Source organism: Lytechinus variegatus, chromosome 3 (assembly GCF_018143015.1).
Source record: "Lytechinus variegatus isolate NC3 chromosome 3, Lvar_3.0, whole genome shotgun sequence".
NCBI classification, from domain to species: domain Eukaryota; kingdom Metazoa; phylum Echinodermata; class Echinoidea; order Temnopleuroida; family Toxopneustidae; genus Lytechinus; species Lytechinus variegatus.
The window spans coordinates 3874575-3896131 of NC_054742.1; the positions used below are offsets into that span (position 1 = coordinate 3874575).

Here is a 21557-nt window from a genome sequence, read left to right on the forward strand (position 1 = left end):
AACTTTCACACATCTTATATCACCCAACTCTTTCTGCAACGGGCCCCTTGGGCCCGTTGCAGAAAGAGTTGCGTTTAAACGCAAGTAAAAAAATCAATCGCAAGTCCCAAATGCGCGCTGTTGATTGGTTGAAAATCAAGTTGCGCATGATTTTTAGAGTTGCAATTGATTGCAACTCTTTCTGCAACGGGCCCCTGATCTGATCATATATGCCTTATCATCATTCATCATCTGTAATTCATCATTTGTTTTGAATTTGAGGTCCATGTTAGTGATACTCTGATGAAACAATATGATAGAGTACCTGACCTGTGCACTCATTTAACAACAGAGGGCAGTCTAACCCAGATACATGCCTGTAGATATGGGGTAAGTTCACTACAGAAATATTGCATTGGCACGTAATATCTTCGTATTTTAATGACGAAAGCCCATTTTGAAAGCAGGGAAATATAGAATCAAATCTCCTGATTGGGGCAATGTTTTACTCAATACAAACAGGATATGATTTATAAGTCTTTTTCTGGATTTTTATTTCTTTTAAATCACTCATGAGTGATTTTCCAAGAGTTTGATTAAGTCAAGCTTACAAGTGATTTCCAATGGATTCAGTTAAACTTTGGGTATCATTTAAGGGTACTCTGATCTGAAAATTATTATATCTAAATAAAATAGAGTAAATATCACAGAGCAAAATGCTGATTCAAAATGTTCATCAAAATGTGGTAACAAATAACAAAATTATAGAATTTTTTAATTCACCAGTATTTTGTAAAAAACAGAATATATGCACATCATGATGAATATTCATCAGATGAGCTAATGATATCACCTCCCCACTTCCCTTTTCTTATCTTATTACATGAAATCATTAATTTCATTTTTTCATACATGTATGCATGTATGATATGTCTACCTTAAGTTGCATACATCCATTATCCATCAGCTTTTAAAATGATATCATGTAATAGAATACAAAAAAAATTTGTGGAGATATTTCACCATCAGTTTGCTCAATGAATATTCATGAAGTTATGTATAAAAATGTTTTATAAGAAAAGTGGAAATCTTTTTATCGTCATAACTTTATTAATTCTTGTCGGATTTTGATCAAATTTTCAGTTTTTCATTGTCAGATTTTTCTGTATCTGTTCAAATTATATGATTCAGTATCCCTTTGAATTTTTTCCTCTTGGCAGGACAAAGGCTGCATACCGGTATCAGGGACTTGTTGACAGCGCAAGTCTATTTTCTTACTGTGTTATTGACAATATTTGAAAGTTTATTGGAAGTGATTTACTTTATATACAGGCGACAAATAATGAAGGCTTGCTGTGCTTGAGAGTATCAAGCTAGAAGGATAGAAGTACACACAGAGGCTATGCCTACTCTTAATGACCTGGTGACATATATTGTCTGCCATAGATATCTTGATATATGAATAACTGCTTTAGTTTGTAAAGCTCAGGTGATTCCTTTCTGACCTAAAGCTATGCAATTCCAACAATAGCTAGAACGGTGTTTTTATTTTGAATCCTGGACTAAATTAATTATTGAATTTGTAAATGATTTATAAATTTAGTCCTTCTAAAATCTTACTGAAACATCCATTAATTTCTTTACATGATCATTTTAGAGTTATATGAAATCATTTGCTGATGTGGTTTACGGTACACCATGTGGAGTGTTATAGAAGCAGTGGATAGAAGAAGAGAGGAAGTGGATAGGCGAGAAAGTGGAGATTTGAGAATAGAGTATTCTTTCTTGAGAATAGTCCTGAAAAGGACTGTAAACCAGAAACATGAAATCATGTTCTTTTGATTCTTAGCCGTGTTCACTGAAGAAAGCAACAGATATTCTTTCAATCCAGCCTAGTACTATGTGGTTTACAGGGAATGCTCGACCAGACGATGTTATTAGGTAAGCCAGCTCATTCCTTTTTTATGCCTCTGCCCACCATAGGTGCTTACCTTGAGGCATATTTGCGGGTCGTCTGTCCATCCTTCCCTCCATCCTGTTTTTGTTCTCGTGATAACTAACAAATCATTTGAGGGATCAACTTAAAAATTGGTTTATGTGTGCATGTTGGAAGGACAATGATCTGATGAGGTTTGTTGGTGAAGAGGTCAAAGGTCACAGAGGTCAGTATGTACCCGAAAATATCTTCATTCTCATGATCACTGAAGAACTGTTGGGCGATTCCACACTAGAACTTCAAAAATATCATAAATTTCAACATGCTTTCAATAAGTCATAAGTAGTGTAATATTTTACTATGATACCTAAATTTTATGAAAATTATGAGTTTTAACCAAAAGTGAAGACAGATATAGTTTTTTGGGGGGAGAACAATGGAATTTTAAATTTTCAATAATTTTGCTCATTGAATAGTCAAGTACAAATTCCACCTGAAACAATTATTTGCAAAGCAAGAGGAGATTGAAAATATTGCAGGTCAATAGAATAATATATCATTGATGGTTCCAAATAATATCTACAACATTTTCATGATCCATAATAGGGGCAGCCCTGATTTTTCCGAACCTATTTTTGGCAATGTCCCGTACGACACATGACAATGCAAAAGTTTTTCCTACAATTTTATTTTTGATGATGCAATTTCATAAAATGAGTTTCTCTTTGTTTGACCCATAGGTGATCGATTTATCCCATAAGGATCTAATTACTGCCCTTCATTTTTCAATTAATGTCCTATTAAAAAATGTCCCGTACGACACACAATATAATAATGCATCTAATTGCAGGATTTGGATTCAGAAACCATAAATAGTAGGCATATTTAAATTCATTTAATTGATTTAACATAAAGTGAACTGAAAAAGTACTTTGTTTATCTCCATAGAACATGAAATAGGTGATTCTAAACATTTTAATTGATTTCATGTAGGCTTATTCTTTTGTGAATCCCTTCAGCTAAACTGGTGATTTTCACTGATCAGAGCAGGTTAATTTCTTTTCATTGAGCATGAAAAGAAAACTTTTATATTTCAGCCTAGCCTGGAAGATGACTTCCTCTTGCATGCTAATGTGGAATTATTATAAGATGTAAAAAAAAATCATATCAATCATCATGATCATCTATTTGGACTTCCCTTGATGATCACTATTTTTTATATACAATATTGAAACTCCTTACGTTTTTCAAGTTGTAAAAAAAATCTTGAAAATAAGACAAACCATATGGTTTCATGAAATGCAGATGGGTTTGAAAAAGTAGAACCGCATTTCTTTAGACAAAAAAATTGTGACCAAAAAATGGAAAAAAGTGACAGTTGTGACATATACATGTATCATGTAGATATACATTTTATATAAAAAATCATAACATCATGATCATTTTAGCCCCATAATTTACACAAAGTTTCATTCATTTATTGTTTAAATAGTGTTTGGAAATCATCAATTAGTTCCCTAAAATATAACTTCACACAAAACCTGAAGTTTTTCAGCTCGTAAAAATGCTGTGAACACTTGTACATTTCCCATCATGAAAAAAATTATAACATATTGCTCCCAATTGTATATATTGAGGTTACTTAATTGTATTGTCCTGAATGACTGCTTATTAAAAGATTATTCATAAATAAGCAAGAATTTAGGGGCAATGCTCCTTCTGATTGATAAAAAGTTCATGTTTATGTATTCAGGCTGCCCAGTACAACACGCAGTGCCTGTACAACACACAAGTGTCCCGTACGACACACAAGTGTCCCGTACGACACACAAGTGTCCTGTACGACACACAATTGTCCCGTACGACACATTATTTTGTTTATGATATATTGACAGAAATATTCACCTAATAGCGGTTTCTAACCTAATGAATGTCTTAGTTTGATGGGATTATCATTATCATCAGCCAAATAATGTGATTGAAGAAGTCAAAGTGACATAAAGTAAGAAAGTTTGGCTTCAATTTAGAGATGTCCCGTACGACACATTTTGAATGTCCCGTACGCCACAATGTTCTCGAAAATTATAATTTGATTTATTTATTCATGAATGTTTATTTTGCTTTCTTTTGTAAATGTGTTTGTTCTTGGGTAATTGAGTGTCAATTTGAGTTCAGTTTCTATGAAATTTATCTGCCCAACTCACAGACTTTTGAGTACAAACTTGAGGTTTCTAAAAAAGCCACTTTTTCTGCGTCCGTACGACACATTACTATTTTTGATCTGTATTATACAGGATGTGAATTCAAGTCATGTTAAGTCTTGGTTTTTCTTACACTCTGGTAGTAGTTGATGACCACCTATAGTTACTGGAATATTTTTTGTTTTTTCTTGTAAAAAACTGTCAAATGTTCTCTAAATGTCCCGTACGACACGTATGGAATCACCCTGTTTCAGGATTCAACTTCAAACTTGGCTCATGTATTTGTATTGAAGGGATGATGATCAGATTGATTAGGGGTTATAATGTCAACTGTTACGGTCACAAGGTCATGTACATACTTGGAAATATCTTACTTATCTTAATATCGACTTCAAACTTTTTCATTTGTGAGTGACAATGATCTGTTTAGAATTTTGGGATCAGAAGATCAAAGGTCACAGAAGTCATTATTTGACAATTTAGTAGATAAAGCAATACTTGACCTGGCAATTGCAGAAGCATGAATGATCATTGCATGCAGTTTAGAATCTATGTCATATATTGTCAAGGTCTCTTTGAACCTCCAACACATATTTTGCTACAGTTTTAAAGATTCAGATTTCAGATTCATTTATTTACACCTCTTTAAAATACACAAAAATACATAAATATATAAATACAAACAAAATTCTTATACAGCAGAACAAATATTGACAAGTATAAATTAAAAGTAGTCATAAACAGATAGTAAAACACAGTAAATGATTTTTGCTGTACGGCGGATGTGGGGGAAAGACAGAAAGCCATTGGCCTATCGAGGGCTATCCCCCTGATTACCGTACAACAGGAAAAGGCTTACACAGTTTACAAGGAAAGAGAAAAAAAAAACCAAAACAAAACAAACAAACATAACACAAGAAAGGGGGAAAAACAAGGGAATTAAAATCCTAATTAGCGGGGGGGGGGGGGGGGGGTGGCAGGCAAAGGAGGGGACACACAAGTGTTAACTATTTGATATTGTATTGTAATAGGTGATTATTGCGTATATACGCATAAATATACTGATACAGATGTATAAATATATATAACCAAGTAATATAGCATTTAGAATTTCACTTAAATATTCTGTATTTTATGATTAATATGACTCTTAAAAGAAAAAGGAAAAATTATTTCCACCAACATGCTGTATGATATAGAAGCAGAGTAAGCTACAGTATAGTATGTAAGAGAGCATGTTTGTATTTTCTCTTAAATATGTTTAATGATTGACTCTCTTTTAAATCATTTGGAAGGCTGTTCCAAATCTGAGGCCCTTGATAGCATATACTTCCTCTTGAAACATCATATTTAAGAAGTGGAATATATAGGTCTGTAGAGTTTCTGCAGTTATATTTATTTATGTTATAGTTATAGAGGAAATATTCATTTATTGAGAGAGGAAGTAGATTATGTATAATAGAATACATAAAGACTGCTACGTGAAACTTATAAAGCTTATTCAAAGGGATAATTTGTAGTTTTTTTAACAATGGTTCGGAGTGGGCATAATAATTTGAGTTTGTTTTAATACGGATAGACCGTTTTTGAAGTTGAAATAATCTTTGGAAAAGGTATCTATTACATTGTTCCCATACAGTTATACCATAAGTAAGATGTGAGAAAATCATCGAATAATATAAATTTACAAGGATCCTCAGTGGAAGGAGGTCCCTTACTCTGTATAATGCTCCAGTAAATCTTGATATTTTCCCTGAGATATAGCCGACATGATCTTTCCAAGTTAATTGGGAATCTTTCAATATGCCAAGAAATTTCACAGTATTTTCTCGTTTTATTTCAATGTTATTTATCCTTAATTGCATATCACAGTTGATGGATTTGCTTTTTCGTGTGGAATATAACATATGAAGTTTTTTTAGCATTGATTTGTAATTTGTTACATAAAAACCATTGCTCATACATTTTCAACTCATTTTGTAAGTTAATTTTTATCAATTCAATATTTTGCCTGACAGGAAGAAACTAGTGTCATCAGCAATTTGTATCACTGATGTATTAGTACTAACATTTTGAAGGTCGTTTATGTATATCAGGAATAACACTGGCCCTAGAACTGAACCCTGAGGGATCCCGGTTGTAAGCAACATAAGATTAAAAAAATGAAAAGTCAAATTCATTTGAATGTTGATTCTAAGAGCCATCCTTTGAAAATGATTGACATAAATTTCATACATTGGTTCTTTTAAAATGGTTCCTATAGATATATCCAAACTCTAAGTATAATTCACATGTTTGTCTTGAACTTTTTGAAATCTTAAAATTACTTTGATGCCTCTTTTCCTAATTTTCTCCCCTGTTTGTAAAACTTTAAGAATTTCATGGTAATATGACTCAGATTAAAGAATTCTTTCAATAATCAATGTCTATATTCACCATGTATGTATGTGAATTCACTTTAACCAAGAGTTTCTTGTAATATTGTGTATTTAGTGTACTTAATAGAGCACTATTTGTGGAAAGATCCAACATCAATATGCACTTTGATAATGGCTTCTAAACTAGTACTTGTTTAGAAGCTTTGCTTAGCATAATTTTTTTGAAAAATAGAACTAAAATTTGCTAAATATGTAATTTGATTGTATTTCAAGCTAGCGAATCATTGACTTACATGGAACATTTGTTTATTGTACATTTTGAATTTGGTAAAAAGTACCATGCAGTCTGAATATGCCATCAATTTGAGTGAATTAGCCTTAGTTGTGAGCTCAAGCCCCTATCATATTGGTTCAACAGGAAGATTGGTCGTAGGTACAGACTCTGCTTCTCCTTTCATTCTTCATTTAGTGAGGTAAGTTCTTTCTCACCCCTGCCTCCTCTCCATGGGAATGAAATGAATAGAAATTTAATTTCTCAAACTATGATTCATCATCATAGCCTTATTGATCATGTTGCATGTACTTTTTCCAAGGCTATTATACCAAGACAAATTGACCCACTTTACCCAAAATGATGATGTAGTAGAAAGAAAAAAGATTTCAGAATTCATACTTTCTTCCTGTCCTAAATATGACTCATTTCTGTTGCATTCAGTTCCACTTCTATATGAAGGTCCAAGGTAAAACAAAACAAAATAAAATGTTTCTCTGCCATTTCCTGTTATTTTGCATACTGAATGGAATAAAAAAGGGGAATCCCCTTTAATGTGGTTTCATATTAATGCATGACTAGTTACTTTCAATTGAAATGAAAACGTGTACATACTTGTGATCTTTTGTAATTGACCTTACATTATGGTCTAAGTTGGAATTTTAAACATGTACATACATGGGATCTTTTGTAATTGACCTTATATTATGGTATTAGTTGGAATTTTACTTGTGTAATCATTTTTTTTTATTAGTTTAGAATGTTTTTAATTTACTTTCTTAATATAAAAACTTTTATGAAGTGGATTGTGATTCAGTTGTTGATGGGGATATTTAATAAACCAATAAACCATTCCTTTCCAACTATCTATCCCTCCCTCCCTTCATTATGTTATTAATCTTGTCATTCTAATGAGAATTAAACTTGTTTAGATAGTAGATGTCTCTTAATGAAGTCTGTTTTGTTTTTATAGATCCTGCTCTTTTTCTTTTTCTCTCTGTACTGCTCTGATTTCTTTGAAATGTCTTACTTTATAATTTATAAATTCCATCTCTTCTTTGCCTCTCATTTTCTATTTTTCCTTGAAAGTAATATGTTGATTTTTTTAAAATAATTTTTTCCCTTTTTACCTGTTTAGATTCGTGATTTTCTTGCTTATATCAGGCCTCATCATGTTTACCCTAATGTCATTCCATATGGATCATCAGAGGAAGAAGTTATTCAAAGGTGAACATCAATACTTCCACAGGCTATCAGCATTCATTTTGTTTTGTCCTTAATTGATATATTCAAGTAATCTTTATTTTGATATTGAATTTAGAAGGTTCAGTTAACTTTATAGTCTTTTGCCTGAGATATTTGGAATATAGTCATTTACTCAGTAATAGGCATATAAAAATATTACATATGAAATAAAGCATTAACAAGCACCACAACAAAATATTAAGCCAGATAATGAACATTCTTTTAATTTTCTCTTACAATGCACACTTTACCAGATTTTTGAATTAGCTTTTACCTTGCACTATAACTAATTCTATTCAATAATATCATCAGCTGGTTTATTCTCCAAAGCATTGTCTGAAAAAATTCTTCATCCTCATCTGAAAATATGGGATAGATATTTTGAATACATGTATAGAGGAAATACTGTATAATGAATTTGATTCGCCCTTGGGTATTTACACATATTTAATGAAGCACATCATATATCTTTGAAAACCTATCCAGACTGCAAGACTGTTTGAGAGGTAGTAAAGGAGGCGTGTCCCAGGATCATGTTTCCATGGCAACTGACTTCCAACCATTTGGTAGTTTGAAGAATTCAAGCAAGAAAAGACAGCATGGTAAGTATGTGTTACTGTCAAGGGCTTCTTGTCTGTAGCTCCTTGTTGATTTTTGTCTCGCCCACCAGAGGTGAAGGCGAGACTTAGGGATCCAAATGTCATCCGTCTGTCGTCCGTCCGTCACAAATCTAATGACACATAACTCCACAACCGTAAGGTGCTTTTCAACCATACTTGGATGGTAGATGGACTTGGGGGACCTGCATGTTATGCTGCAAGCAGAGGTCACATGGTAAGGTCAAAGGTCATTTTCAGGTCAACGTTAAAGTTCACATGCAAGACTCTCATATGACACCTAACTCCGCAACCTTAAGTCACTTTTCAACCAAACTTGGATGGTAGATGGACTTGGGGGACCTGCATGTTTGGCTGCAGTCGGAGGTCACATGGTAAGGTCAAAAGTCATTTTCAGGTCAACGTTAAAGTTTACATGCAAGACTCTCTTATGACACCTAACTCCGCAACCGTAAGTCACTTTTCAACCAAACTTGGATGGTGGATGGACTTGGGGGACCTGCATGTTATGCTGCAGTCGGAGGTCACACGATAAGGTCAAAGGTCATTTTCAGGTCAACCTTAACGTTTACATGCAAGAGTCTCTTATGACACCTAACTCTGCAACCGTAAGGTGCTTTTCAACCAAACTTGGATGGTAGATGGACTTGGGGGACCTGCATGTTTGGCTGCAGTCGGAGGTCACATGGTAAGGTTAAAGGTCATTTTCAGGTCAACATTAAAGTTTACATGCAAGGCTATTATGACAAGTGTTATTCCATCCCAGTTATATTACAATGAAGTTTCGATAGAATTCTGTTGCGTGCCCTCGCAAATCACAATATTTCTAGCTATTTTCATAAGTGGGCGAGACACAAAATCGCTTTGCCTTGTTAGTATTCAGTGCTGCTACTTAGTAGTACTTTATCGTATTTAGTAGAATTCTAAAGGTTAAGTGACACTGAATTATATGATTGTCCCCTAGAAATAGGATTTTTAAAACATATATGAATGATAATTTTTTTGTATGTTTTTCAAAATATTAAAGAAAATTAGGCATGAAAATACGCAAAAAGGATTTTTTCACAATTAATGCCGGCAGCTCTGATAAACATCACGACCCCCCCCCCCCCTTCCTCTCTACACAAAAAGTAGTTTTAATTTGATAGAAAAAATATATCACAATTGGATATAAAATGATAAAGTTATGACATTTTAATTGTTTTCGAATTTTTACAGAGTAGGTTACACAGACATGCTATTTAAATGATTGATTTAAACTCACAATCTAATTTTTATCATATGAAATATCAAATAATTCATTTTTTCAATGGATTAAATGATAGAGAAGTTTTCAATTGAATCATGAAAATAATGATTTCACACATTCACATTGCTGTCAAATTATCTTTTCCACTGCGGGAGGTTAAAATGTAAATTTTCAGTGTTTTATGTAATAAAGTACCCCCCCCAAAAAAAAAAAATAGGAATGTGAGATGCCATCTGCTCCTTTTTTTACCTACTTTTGTATGAATTTTACTGTTTTTTATGCTAATATTATAACTTTCATTTATTATATTATTTTGGTTTTGATGAAATTTTCAATGTTGTGCTTATTTGCCTTTCATGATTTGATTCAAATCGACTTTTCATTGGGTAGACTTCGCCTCTGATTTCTTTCTCATTATTTTGAGGTTTTTACTTAGTATTTTCTGGCATTCATTTTATCCAAACATAACTGATAACACTAGCAAAGTAACTGCAAAGTCTTTATACTAGAAATACTTTCTGAAGAAAGTCATAACTTCTTTATTGCGTAAGAGAAAATGATTTAGGTGAAATTAGATTACAACTCACTATCATTGTGGTATTATTATTTTTTTTATTGAAGTTATTTTTAAACATTCTGTTGTTGTTACTTCATTTTCAAAGAGTGAGCCCAATGGTTTATATTGTCTGTATTGCAGAATTTTAAATTACTTGAACTCTAAAAGTTCAACACTTTTTTTTTGTAGATTGCACAATTGTTAACAATTCATATGAATTCTATCATTATTTATTTATTCGTGACTTTGTTAGGCTGTAATATGATTAGAGTAACAGGATTTCCAATTTCCCAAGTCATTATATTGTTTTGTTACTTGATATCATAAATTAGAACAAAGGAACATGTCCCAATAATAATGTTTTCATGATATTTAACAGGAAATGTCTTTTGCAGGAGTACCCAAATGACTCATAGATGTCTACATGATACAGATTTTTTAATGACTGAACAGGTGGGAGAGGAGAGGGGAGGGGTCTCATCATGCCTTTCTATTTAGTTAGAGAGAGAGAGAGAAAGAAGAAAAGAGAGGGAGAGAGAGAGAGAGGAGGGGTGGCAGGAAGGGGGGACACTACAGTAAATATTAAAATGAAAGTTCATGTATATCCAATAGACTCCTCACATCAAATAATTGATGGTAACATTGTATGTATTTTCTTCAAACAGAAGAAAAGATTAATAAAGTTAATGTGGTGTACTCACTGATTTGACTCTATATCACATTGTCTAAAGTTCACACCTGTTATTACTATTAGGCCTCATAATTCTCTGGATAATAATCTATAATGGCAAAACATATCAAACATATCTGGTTTAATGGAATGCTTTAGTGATTGTTTCTATTTTACATACCCTTTTTTATGAACTGGGAAAATAATACAGGGCCTCACTATCAGGGCTTTCCCAAAAAGGCCATGGATTTTATGTTAAAAAGAACACCTGAAATTCCTGAAGGGTCCAATGTAAATTGTAATACATTAGGTGGTTTCAAACCGCCTCGATCACAAGAATCCCCGTTAAATTACGAGAACTTTTTTGGGCTAAAAAATACCCATTAATTATTCCTGCATTCACACCGCCCTGAAACATACCGTTTCGGGATAAGTTCCCGAAGTTACGAGCATGCGCAGTATGGTCTGATAAGCAGGCAAGGCGCGAGATTCAAAATCACTAGCCCAGCAGCCACCCACGCCGCCGCGCCCAACCACACGCTGGGCTAAAAGTTCCCGTAATTTGCTTTCACATCGCCAAGTACCTACTATTTAGCGGGTATTTTCTTTCGGGGATATTACGCCTAGTTTGCTTTCACATTACCAAAATACCTGGTATTTTCTGATCGGGGTAAATTTCCCGATCAGAGAATACCTGGAACTGACGAACTTCGAGGCGGTCTGAAACCACCTATTGTAGAAAATTTTGGCTGTGAGCAAAAGTAACCCACCAAATATTTGATTTTCTCCCCTGGTACTGAGCTATAAGGCTCTTTTAAATATGGCACATCACAGTAACAAACTTTAAAGGGTACTCTGGGCTGAAAAAATCATATTGAAATAAATGAGTAAACATTTCATCAATATCTGAGACTTGAATCTTGTGATTTGTATGAGTGAGCTGATTTTTCTCAACAATATTAATAATACTATCTTGATGAGGCATATGGGGCCATGTAAAATTGTTATGTTTTACCAGTTTAAACTAAGTTTATATGCAGAAAATGATTTGGCCTATGCTGATCCATGAAGTGGTTAGAATGAATACTGTATGTCATGTTTAATATTTTTCTCAATATCAAAATAAACCGAAATGTTCAAGTGGATTGTGTAAGAGTGAATTAGAACTGTCTTGTCATACCCTGGTTAAAAACTACAGTCCTAGACAATTCAAGGATATCCTTTCAGTCATTACTGGAAGGAAGCTTTGAGTCAGATCTTATCATGGTTGTCTTTTCTTGATGACATTGTTATATAACACATCCTGCTCTCTATTGCTACTGATCAGTCATACCTGGGTTTTTTGTGATGAGAAAACATTCTACAACAGCAATATACAAATTGTTAAAACAGATGAGAAATATTAAATTGGAGGGGGAATTTATGATAAAATAAATATATGTTTATAAATGGACATCATCAAGGTTTAACAAAAGCTATTTACATGCAGCCTGATTACTCATAGCCTGATTATTATTGATTTGATTTCTTTCAAAATTTGGCTGAAAATTTAATTTTGCTGTGGTCAGGAATGTTTTCCTTTTCTTTACTCTTTCATTATACCCCTACCAAACGTAGTTTGAAGGGGGTATAAAGGAGTCAGTTTACATTCGGGCGGGCGGGCGGTCGGTCAGTCCATTGTAAGTCTTGCTCATCGAACTACTTCCTCAGTTTTTAACCAATCACCATGAAACTTGGCACATTTATACCGTGTTTACACATTGACTCGGCTTGGGTGTTGAATCCGCGAGCCGGGTTGAACACTGCGAAGAAGGGATCAGAGATCGCGTTTATACGTACATATAAAAAGGCGAGTTCAACACGGCTCGCGGATCTCGAACGGAAGAAGAATTATGACGTCGCAAATTAAACGCGGGAAATTCACCGCCGGAATCGAATCTTGTCCGTGCGAACAACAACAATGCCAAAAGTGAAAGCGCGCGCAGTGACCTGGTCAAGAGAGTTCGACACGGCTTTCTGTTTACACACGAAAAAATTGCCGAGTCTGACTCGGCTCGCGGGTTGAAACCTACGATTTTGGCGGATCAAAAAAGCCGTGTTCGACATGGCTCGCGGATCACACTGATCGCGTTTACACAGCATAAAATTGCCGTGTTGAGCACGGCTCGCGTGTCGAACCCCCGAGCCGTGTCACTGTGTAAACACGGTAATATTGGTCTTGAGGTAAAGATGTACAAGACATACCGATATGTAATGTGTGTGTCAGAAATCATGTTGCCATGGTAACGAGATGTTATATGATGAAAATTTAGCAGTTTGAATTACTTCATCAATTTCCATGAAATTTGGCTCACTCATTGGTTTCGAGGTAAAAATGTCCAAGACATGTTTTGTGTATGTCAAAAATCAAAGTGCCATGGTATTATATGCCCCAAATTAGGTAAAAAATTTGCGGTTCGTACTAATTCATCAGTTTTCAACTAAGTTTGGCTCACACATTGGTCTTGAGATAAAGATGTACAGGACATATTTTTCCATGTGTTGGATATTGTGTTGACATGGTGACAACATATTGTATGTCAAAAAATTCTGTAAAATCTTGCCGTTTGAACTACTTCATTTATTTATTAACATATTCTCATGATAAATAGCTCATGCATTGGTCTTGGGGTAATACTTGGCAAGATGTGTTGGAATCTAATGTCATGGTAATGACATACAACAGGGGGGGTAATTATTCACCATCAGTGATTGTTCTAGTTTAAATCTGTTTCACATGTAAACAAACCTCTAGTAGCAGGGTAGGAAATAATTTCATGGGGGGCTATTTTTCTCTTCATTCACATTGGGGGGATTTCTGAAGAATGAGGGAAACTTTTATTTTTTTGTGCAATGAGCACTTGTGCAGTGAATGCCAATATCGTTATTCTGAGTAGAATCTTGATTTTCTTTTTGTGAATATCGTTTGTAGCAGATCTTGATACAACTGAACTCTTGAAAAGATGGTCACCCTAAAACTTGCAATTTGGGGAATTTTAGGGGCGATTTTAGTCATCATGAGGGTGAAATCACAGGTTGTCCTCATGTATTTTCAACACATTTATTTCATTGAGTTTTTCATATGTTTATCTTTCTCAACTAGCTGATTTCACCAATTTGCGCATGCACATAAAGGGGAAGTTCACCCTGAAGAAAAGTTTGTTGTAAAAATAGCAGAAAAAATATTGGTGAAGGTTTAAGGAAAATCCATTAAAGATTAAGAAAGTTATTAGAATTTCATGTTTTGGATTTGTGACGTCATAAATGAGCAGCTGTGCCATATGTTATGGAATGTAAAATGCATAAATTTCAAATTTTTTATTGGTTTCTGATTACTTTTGTTTTATTTTTAGGAAAGGGTGTAGAATGATTTGTCTATTGATATACAGTAAAAACCACTTTCAATTTTCTGAGAAAATGACATTTCATTGATTTTTTACCATACGATATGTACAAATCAAATGATTAAAATTCTAACTTTTTTATTTTTTGATGGATTTTCCTCAAGCCTTCAGCAATATTCTTAAAGGGGAAGTTCACCCTGACAAAAATTTTATTGGAATAATAGCAGAAAAATAATAGAAAATATTGCCGAAGGTTTGAGAACAATTCATCAAATAATTAAAAAGTTATTAGAATTTCAATTATTTGATTTGTGACGTCATATGGGAGCAGCAATCTTATATAGCGAATGGTAAAAAATCAATGAAATGTCATTTTCTCAGAAAATTTAAAATGGTTTTCACTGTACCTTTTGTATATCAATAGACAAATCATTTCACACCCGATCATGAATAGAAAACAAAATTAAGTCATCAGGAACCATACAAAATTTGAAATTCATGCACTTAATATTACATAACCCATGGGGCAGCTGCTCGTTTATGACGTCACAAATCCAAAACTTTGAATTCTAATAACTATCTTACTCTTTAACGAAATTTCATCAAACTTTCACCAAGATTTTTTACTATTTTTTCTGCTATTTTTACAACAAAGTTTTCTTCAGGGTGAACTTCCCCTTTAAAATATTTTTTTTCAGCTATTTTTACAATAAATTTTTTGTCAGGGTGAACTTCCCCTTAAAGTTTCATGTTCTTTTCCATCTCTTATCTCAATCACTTTCTCTCAATCAATTTTGATTTTCTCTATGTTTATAAAATGTAGTTGATATAAAGCATTTTATTTGACGAAATTTGTTTTTTTTAATAGTTTATTTCAATGCTATTCACAAATGTACAATATTTCCAAACTCAAATGTAATTTCATTTTACGTCATTTATGTTACTTTAATATTAGTCATCAAGGTAAAGTCAATTCAAACAGCAAGGCTATTGAGTAAATCATAACACTGAAAATTTCATGAAAATTTGTTGTAAAATAAGATTATTTTCAATAATATATGAACAATTAGGGTGATGTACAAATTAGAGAGCAGATGTCACACACTCCCTTTTTCTTTTGTACTTTAATATTAATATAGAATTTTTCAATCTTTTAGATTTGACAATGAGGAAGCTTTTGATTTAATCACGAGAGTTTATTTACAAAGCAATCCTTCATCTTGATTGATGAATTAATTCAAATCATATATTTCTTTAATTGAAATATTAGTATTTCATATTTTAACATGTGAAGGAAGTATTGAGTTGGTGGCATGATCTGTTCCCCTGGTTTGCAAACCACCTGTTTTGCATATTAATTATTTGTGAAATTATTGGGAACAAAATTATTATAATTTTCTTATTTTTCATTGATTTTGATAAAAGTTCAGCATTTTTTTTCTCTTTGTATTCAAATTCACTTGTTACTGGAATTGAATAGGCCTTAGAACCAATGGTAGCATTTATGAACAATGAAAAGATTGATAAAGGTACAAATTTTCAACAATTAGTCTCATGTAATATTTACAGGTTATTAACAAGATTTAAGTATTTGAAAATAATTCTCATTTTGAGACTGGAATCTCTCAAATCACATATGCAATATCTCTAAATAATCTATAAAAAAAAAATGTAATTGGAATGCACTGAGCTTGCAGTAAATATTTATGAAATATCTATTTGATGAAATATCATTAATTAGATGTAGTATATGTATCAATTGTTATCTGCTTTTGTAAAAATTGTTTTAGCTACAGTAATGAACAAACCTTTGCTCTCCTGATATACATAAATGCTACCTTGTATGAGAACTGAGAAGAGATACCATGACAGAGCATTTCCCATATTTTTGTAACTTGTCTGTGGCATTTTAACATATCTTGTATTCAGAAAGTGATCGTAATCTAGAATTCTGTTGATTTTATCAATATATTTGAAGTGCTATGAAGCCCCATTCATTGAGCACACCCCTTCGGATTAAAGCAGGTACAAGTAAATTCTACATAACTGTACTCTTGCCTATATTATGCTGACATGTGGATTTAGTTTTTTTACAAATCAACAAGTTCAATTTTTAAATGTTAATACTTCATTGAAAAATGAATTACACTTGTTAAGAAGAGTAATTAGTTGTTTTTTTTGGGGGGGGCAAAGCCTAGATTAACTGGTGCTCTTGTGTTTCTTTGCCTGCTGACTTGACTTACATATGAACAATAATTACCCAAATTGGGACAAAACATTTTCTTCAATTGTGGTTTCCTTTGTGCAGCATTGAAAATAGTTAGGAACATCACCACACTAGTTAATTGTTTTAGTCTGTTTGTTCCAAATAAGCAGGAGAATCAAGATTGAATAAAATATGCAAATTATCAGTAAGTTTAACTTAAACAAAATTATTTGAACCATATTTACAGGTTACAAAATATACAATATTATTATTTACAATGATAAATACACAAGAAATGTGAGCTTCAAACCCTTAATGGCATGTTCATAGTAATTGTCATTTCATTTTGTCAGGTGTCAATTCGATAGGAACCAAGTAATAATCAGTGTCAGAATCTAAATCCTCTTCTACATCCTTGCTTCTTGTTTGGTCTATCCTACATCTCTGAAGATTCATCTTAACAATCTTGTTATTAATATATAAAGATGGATCACGGCATAATGCTTCCTTGAATTCTGGCTTATCATAGATATGAGATCGAAGCGTTGAGCCATCACCAGCTACAAGATTAATGGGTTTTGTTGGTCCATTTGTGATGCTTGGTGACAGAGGTTTTGGACTGATTGCATGACACAAGTATTCATGATTTGGAAGTTCAACCTGACTGTCTGTTGTTGTCATACTAGTTTGAGGAGATACAGGATTTACTCTCATCTTTTTCTTTTGATGGCACTTTCTTCGAATGTAGAACATACAGACAGACATTAAACTAAATGTTACAAGGATTGCAGAGGAAATGATTATGATGTTTACTGCAGTTGTTGATAAAACAGGTTTGCTTTCACAAGTTTCCATAAAATCAAAAGTAACCTCCCTCCTTCTGGTACTTGGAGTGGCGCAAAAGGTAGATTCTTGTTCAATGATTGTCAGGTTTCTCTGGTTTTTAAGAAGTGACCATACCTCTGTGTTGTTGCATATGCAATCCCATGGGTTGTTATCCAGTTTGATCTCTTGGAGTCCTTGTGGATGATGTACCAGCCAAGCATTGAAGTTGGTCAGACGATTGTAGTCAAGGTGCAGTACTTGTAGCCTCCTAAGATACTTAAAGACATCATCAGAGAGTTCAGGTATATCATTGTTGGTCAAGTACAGCTCTTCTAAGTAGTCATAGTGCAGGTATGATGAATTAAAAGAAACCTTTATCAGGTTACTTCTCATGTTTAACACATGTAGCTTCTTCAGTCTATCTTCTGTGAAAGCTTCTGGCATCTCCATTAAGCGATTGTATCCTAAATATAGGTAATGAAGTTTGGTCATTCCATCAAAGGCATTAGAACTGATTTCTGCAATGCGGTTTAATGTGAGATTTAATACATCCAAACTAGGAACATCTACAAAGAATGTTCCAATATTTTCTAGTCGATTGTCATCAAGGCGTAAAACTTTCAAGTTGTCTAAGCCTTGAAAAGCACTGTTTGAAATGTTGCTAATTCTGTTGCCTTGAAGGTAGAGGATTGATAATTCTGGCAGAGATTCAAACACAGCTTGGTCAAGGTTCCCTATTAAATTGCCAGAAGCATCAAGATGTTCCAGGAATGGAAAATTTTGCAGGGCATTTCTTTCAATTTCAGTTATCTGATTATCAGATATCACCAATTTCCGGACATTCATACTTTCATTTAAGCTGATGAAAGACGCTTTTGACAAAACACCCAGATTTCCACCTTGAATAGTTAATGTTGTACATTCTTGAGAAAGATCTTCAGGAATGTCATTATAGATGCAGCGTGGAGTAGCACTTGTTGTCATTGTCACAGCTTCACCAAACACCACTAAAGAGAGCACTAGCAAGGCTATTTGCAAGAAATCTTGCCATGCTAAATATCTTTTTGGGTACATGTTGGTGAGATAGAGGTAATAGGAGCTAGAAATAACTATTTTTCTCAGTATCTAAAGTTTGATAACTGACATGAATGCTGGAGTGGAGATCAGATCAAATGCTTCATAGAGATCAGTGAATATCAGTCTACGGTAAGTTGATTGGTCTGGTAATAACAACTGACCAAATTCAGCTTTCGTCTTTCCTTTTATATAAAAATGTGTCCTGCGCAAAATGGTTTTAGGTAACTAAAGATAGAGAGTGAGAGAAAAAAAGAGATAGGTAGAGGATGAACGTAAAGGATGTACGGTACTCTCATATACAACAAACCAAAGCATGATCTATTTCCAGGATATTAGATAAGCTGGTCTCCTAAACAATACGACAGAAAAACTGAGTATAATCAGGAAGGAGCTTTTCCTGGCTTCCAAGTTATCAGGTCAATTTAGTCTATTTTAGTATTTCTACATAAATCCAATCTGATGTTTGTTCTTTGCTTTGATAAAATTTCCAAACTTTTATGTAGGTGAACTTACAGGAAAGGGAGGGCAGTTCAGTAATTATTAGTCAGATTCTAGTCACAAAATTTCAAAATGAACACAAATAACAGTTTGATATTAATTTCTAGCATAATTGTTGCCCGGGGGCCAGTCAAATATATTGCTGTACACATGCGTGACCCCAAAAACTTGTTTAAATGGGTGGGTTTTTTTTTTTCAGTTTTGAACGCGGGCTGTGCATGCACTCATTAACGGTATGAAAAACACTGATTTTCAAAAAAGGGATGGTTTGAAAGACTTGTCAATGGTCAATCGCGGGTCAAACATATTTAGGGTATGTTTCTTTCCCAAAGCCTTTTTTAAAAGACTAACAAAACATGTTCAGGGTATGTATTTTTCCCAAGCTTTTTCCCTGCGTGTTCATATTCTGGCGACAACTTGTTTAGGGGCCAAAATGTGTAAATGGATTCCACGAAAAACTTGTTTACGGGGTTATTTTGCACACAGAGAAAAACTTGTTTAGGGGTGTTTGGAAATAATTTGGTCACGCGTGTGTACAACAATACATTTGACTCCTACCCCCCCCCCCCCCCCCCCCCCGGAATTGTTGGCAGTCTAGTGTTTATGTATGCAAGTTTATACATCATGTAGCATTTGATGAGGGTTTATCAGGTCCTTTTATTGAATGCCATTCATAAGACAAGAGGTAAGAATTTGGGGTAAATTGCAAACTCTCCCATCTCCTGTATGTTTTAAATACTTAATCAAATATATTATAGATATCTTGTCTTGATACTTTCTCTTCAGTTCTTCTATTTTCTTCTCCCTATTTGTCTCGTCTGAATGAAATTTGGCATAGATGTTTTCCTGTTGGTCTGTTACAAAAATGTTAAAATTTCTGTTCGACTTGCTCTCATTTTATCATATCTGCATTGAATATGTTCACACTTAACACATATAATCCTTGGGAAATACCACATGTGTGTCCATTATGATTATGGGGTCAAATCAAATGTCATCTAAGGGCCATAAATTAAAATGATATGAGTCCATGTCCATCCCTTTTTAAAGTTTGTTCAACTTGCTCTCATTTCTTTACTTATGCATCAATAATATTCACACTTGGTAAATACGATCCTTGGGTAATACCATGTGTTAGTCCATGAAGGTGATAGGGTCAAAAGTCTTCTAGGGGTCAAATGATATGAGGTCATGTTCATCCTTTTTAAGTTTTTATTCAACTTTGTGTCATATCTTTATTTGTGCATCAATTGTGTTTACATTTGGTACAAATGATCCTTAGGATATTGTTGAGGATGATAGGGTCAAAGGTCCAGTTTTTATTCAATTTGTTGTCATTTATTTCTGTATCAGTTGTGTTTAGGATATTGTTGGGGATGATAGGGTCAAAGGTCCAGTCTTTATTCAATTTGTTGTCATTTATTTCTGTATCAGTTGTGTTTACACTTGGTACAAATGATCCTTAGGATATTGTTGGGGATGATAGGGTCAAAGGTCCAGTCTTTATTCAATTTGTTGTCATTTATTTCTGTATCAGTTGTGTTTACACTTGTTACAAATGATCCTTAGGATATTGTTGGGGATGATAGGGAAGATCCAGTTTTTATTCAATTTGTTGTCATTTATTTCTGTATCAGTTGTGTTTACATTTGGTACAAATGATCCTTAGGATATTGTTGGGGATGATAGGGTCAAAGGTCCAGTCTTTATTCAATTTGTTGTCATTTATTTCTGTATCAGTTGTGTTTACATTTAGTACAAATGATCCTTAGGATATTGTTGGGGATGATAGGGTCAAAGGTCCAGTCTTTATTCAATTTGTTGTCATTTATTTCTGTATCAGTTGTGTTTACATTTGGTACAAATGATCCTTAGGATATTGTTGGGGATGATAGGGTCAAAGGTCCAGTCTTTATTCAATTTGTTGTCATTTATTTCTGTATCAGTTGTGTTTACATTTGGTACAAATGATCCTTAGGATATTGTTGGGGATGATAGGGTCAAAGGTCCAGTTTTTATTCAATTTGTTGTCATTTATTTCTGTATCAGTTGTGTTTACATTTGGTACAAATGATCCTTAGGATATTGTTGGGGATGATAGGGTCAAAGGTCTAGTCTTTATTCAATTTGTTGTCATTTATTTCTGTATCAGTTGTGTTTACATTTGGTACAAATGATCCTTAGGATATTGTTGGGGATGATAGGGTCAAAGGTCCAGTTTTTATTCAATTTGTTGTCATTTATTTCTGTATCAGTTGTGTTTACACTTGTTACAAATGATCCTTAGGATATTGTTGGGGATGATAGGGTCAAAGGTCCTGTCTATTCAATTTGTTGTCATTTATTTCTGTATCAGTTGTGGTTACACTTGGTACAAATGATCCTTAGGATATTGTTGGGGATGATAGGGTCAAAGGTCCAGTCTTTATTCAATTTGTTGTCATTTATTTCTGTATCAGTTGTGTT

General features: G+C 33.6%; 2 protein-coding genes across 2 annotated transcripts in view; one reads left to right on the forward strand and one right to left on the reverse strand.

The window, feature by feature from the left end:
• The window catches only part of LOC121410015 (protein artemis-like), a 61903-nt gene that overhangs the window by 24825 nt on the left and 15521 nt on the right, over nt 1–21557 (forward strand). The window contains exons 9-13 of the mRNA XM_041601829.1: nt 262–369; nt 1829–1920; nt 6913–6967; nt 7904–7992; nt 8497–8616. Coding sequence (XP_041457763.1) covers nt 262–369; nt 1829–1920; nt 6913–6967; nt 7904–7992; nt 8497–8616 — 464 coding nt within the window. The remainder of the gene's footprint in view (nt 1–261; nt 370–1828; nt 1921–6912; nt 6968–7903; nt 7993–8496; nt 8617–21557) is intronic.
• On the reverse strand, nt 16690–18808 carry LOC121410016 (leucine-rich repeat transmembrane neuronal protein 4-like). The gene has a single exon (XM_041601830.1). The coding sequence runs from the start codon at nt 18588–18590 to the stop codon at nt 17028–17030; it is 1563 nt and encodes a 520-aa protein (XP_041457764.1). The 5' UTR covers nt 18591–18808; the 3' UTR covers nt 16690–17027.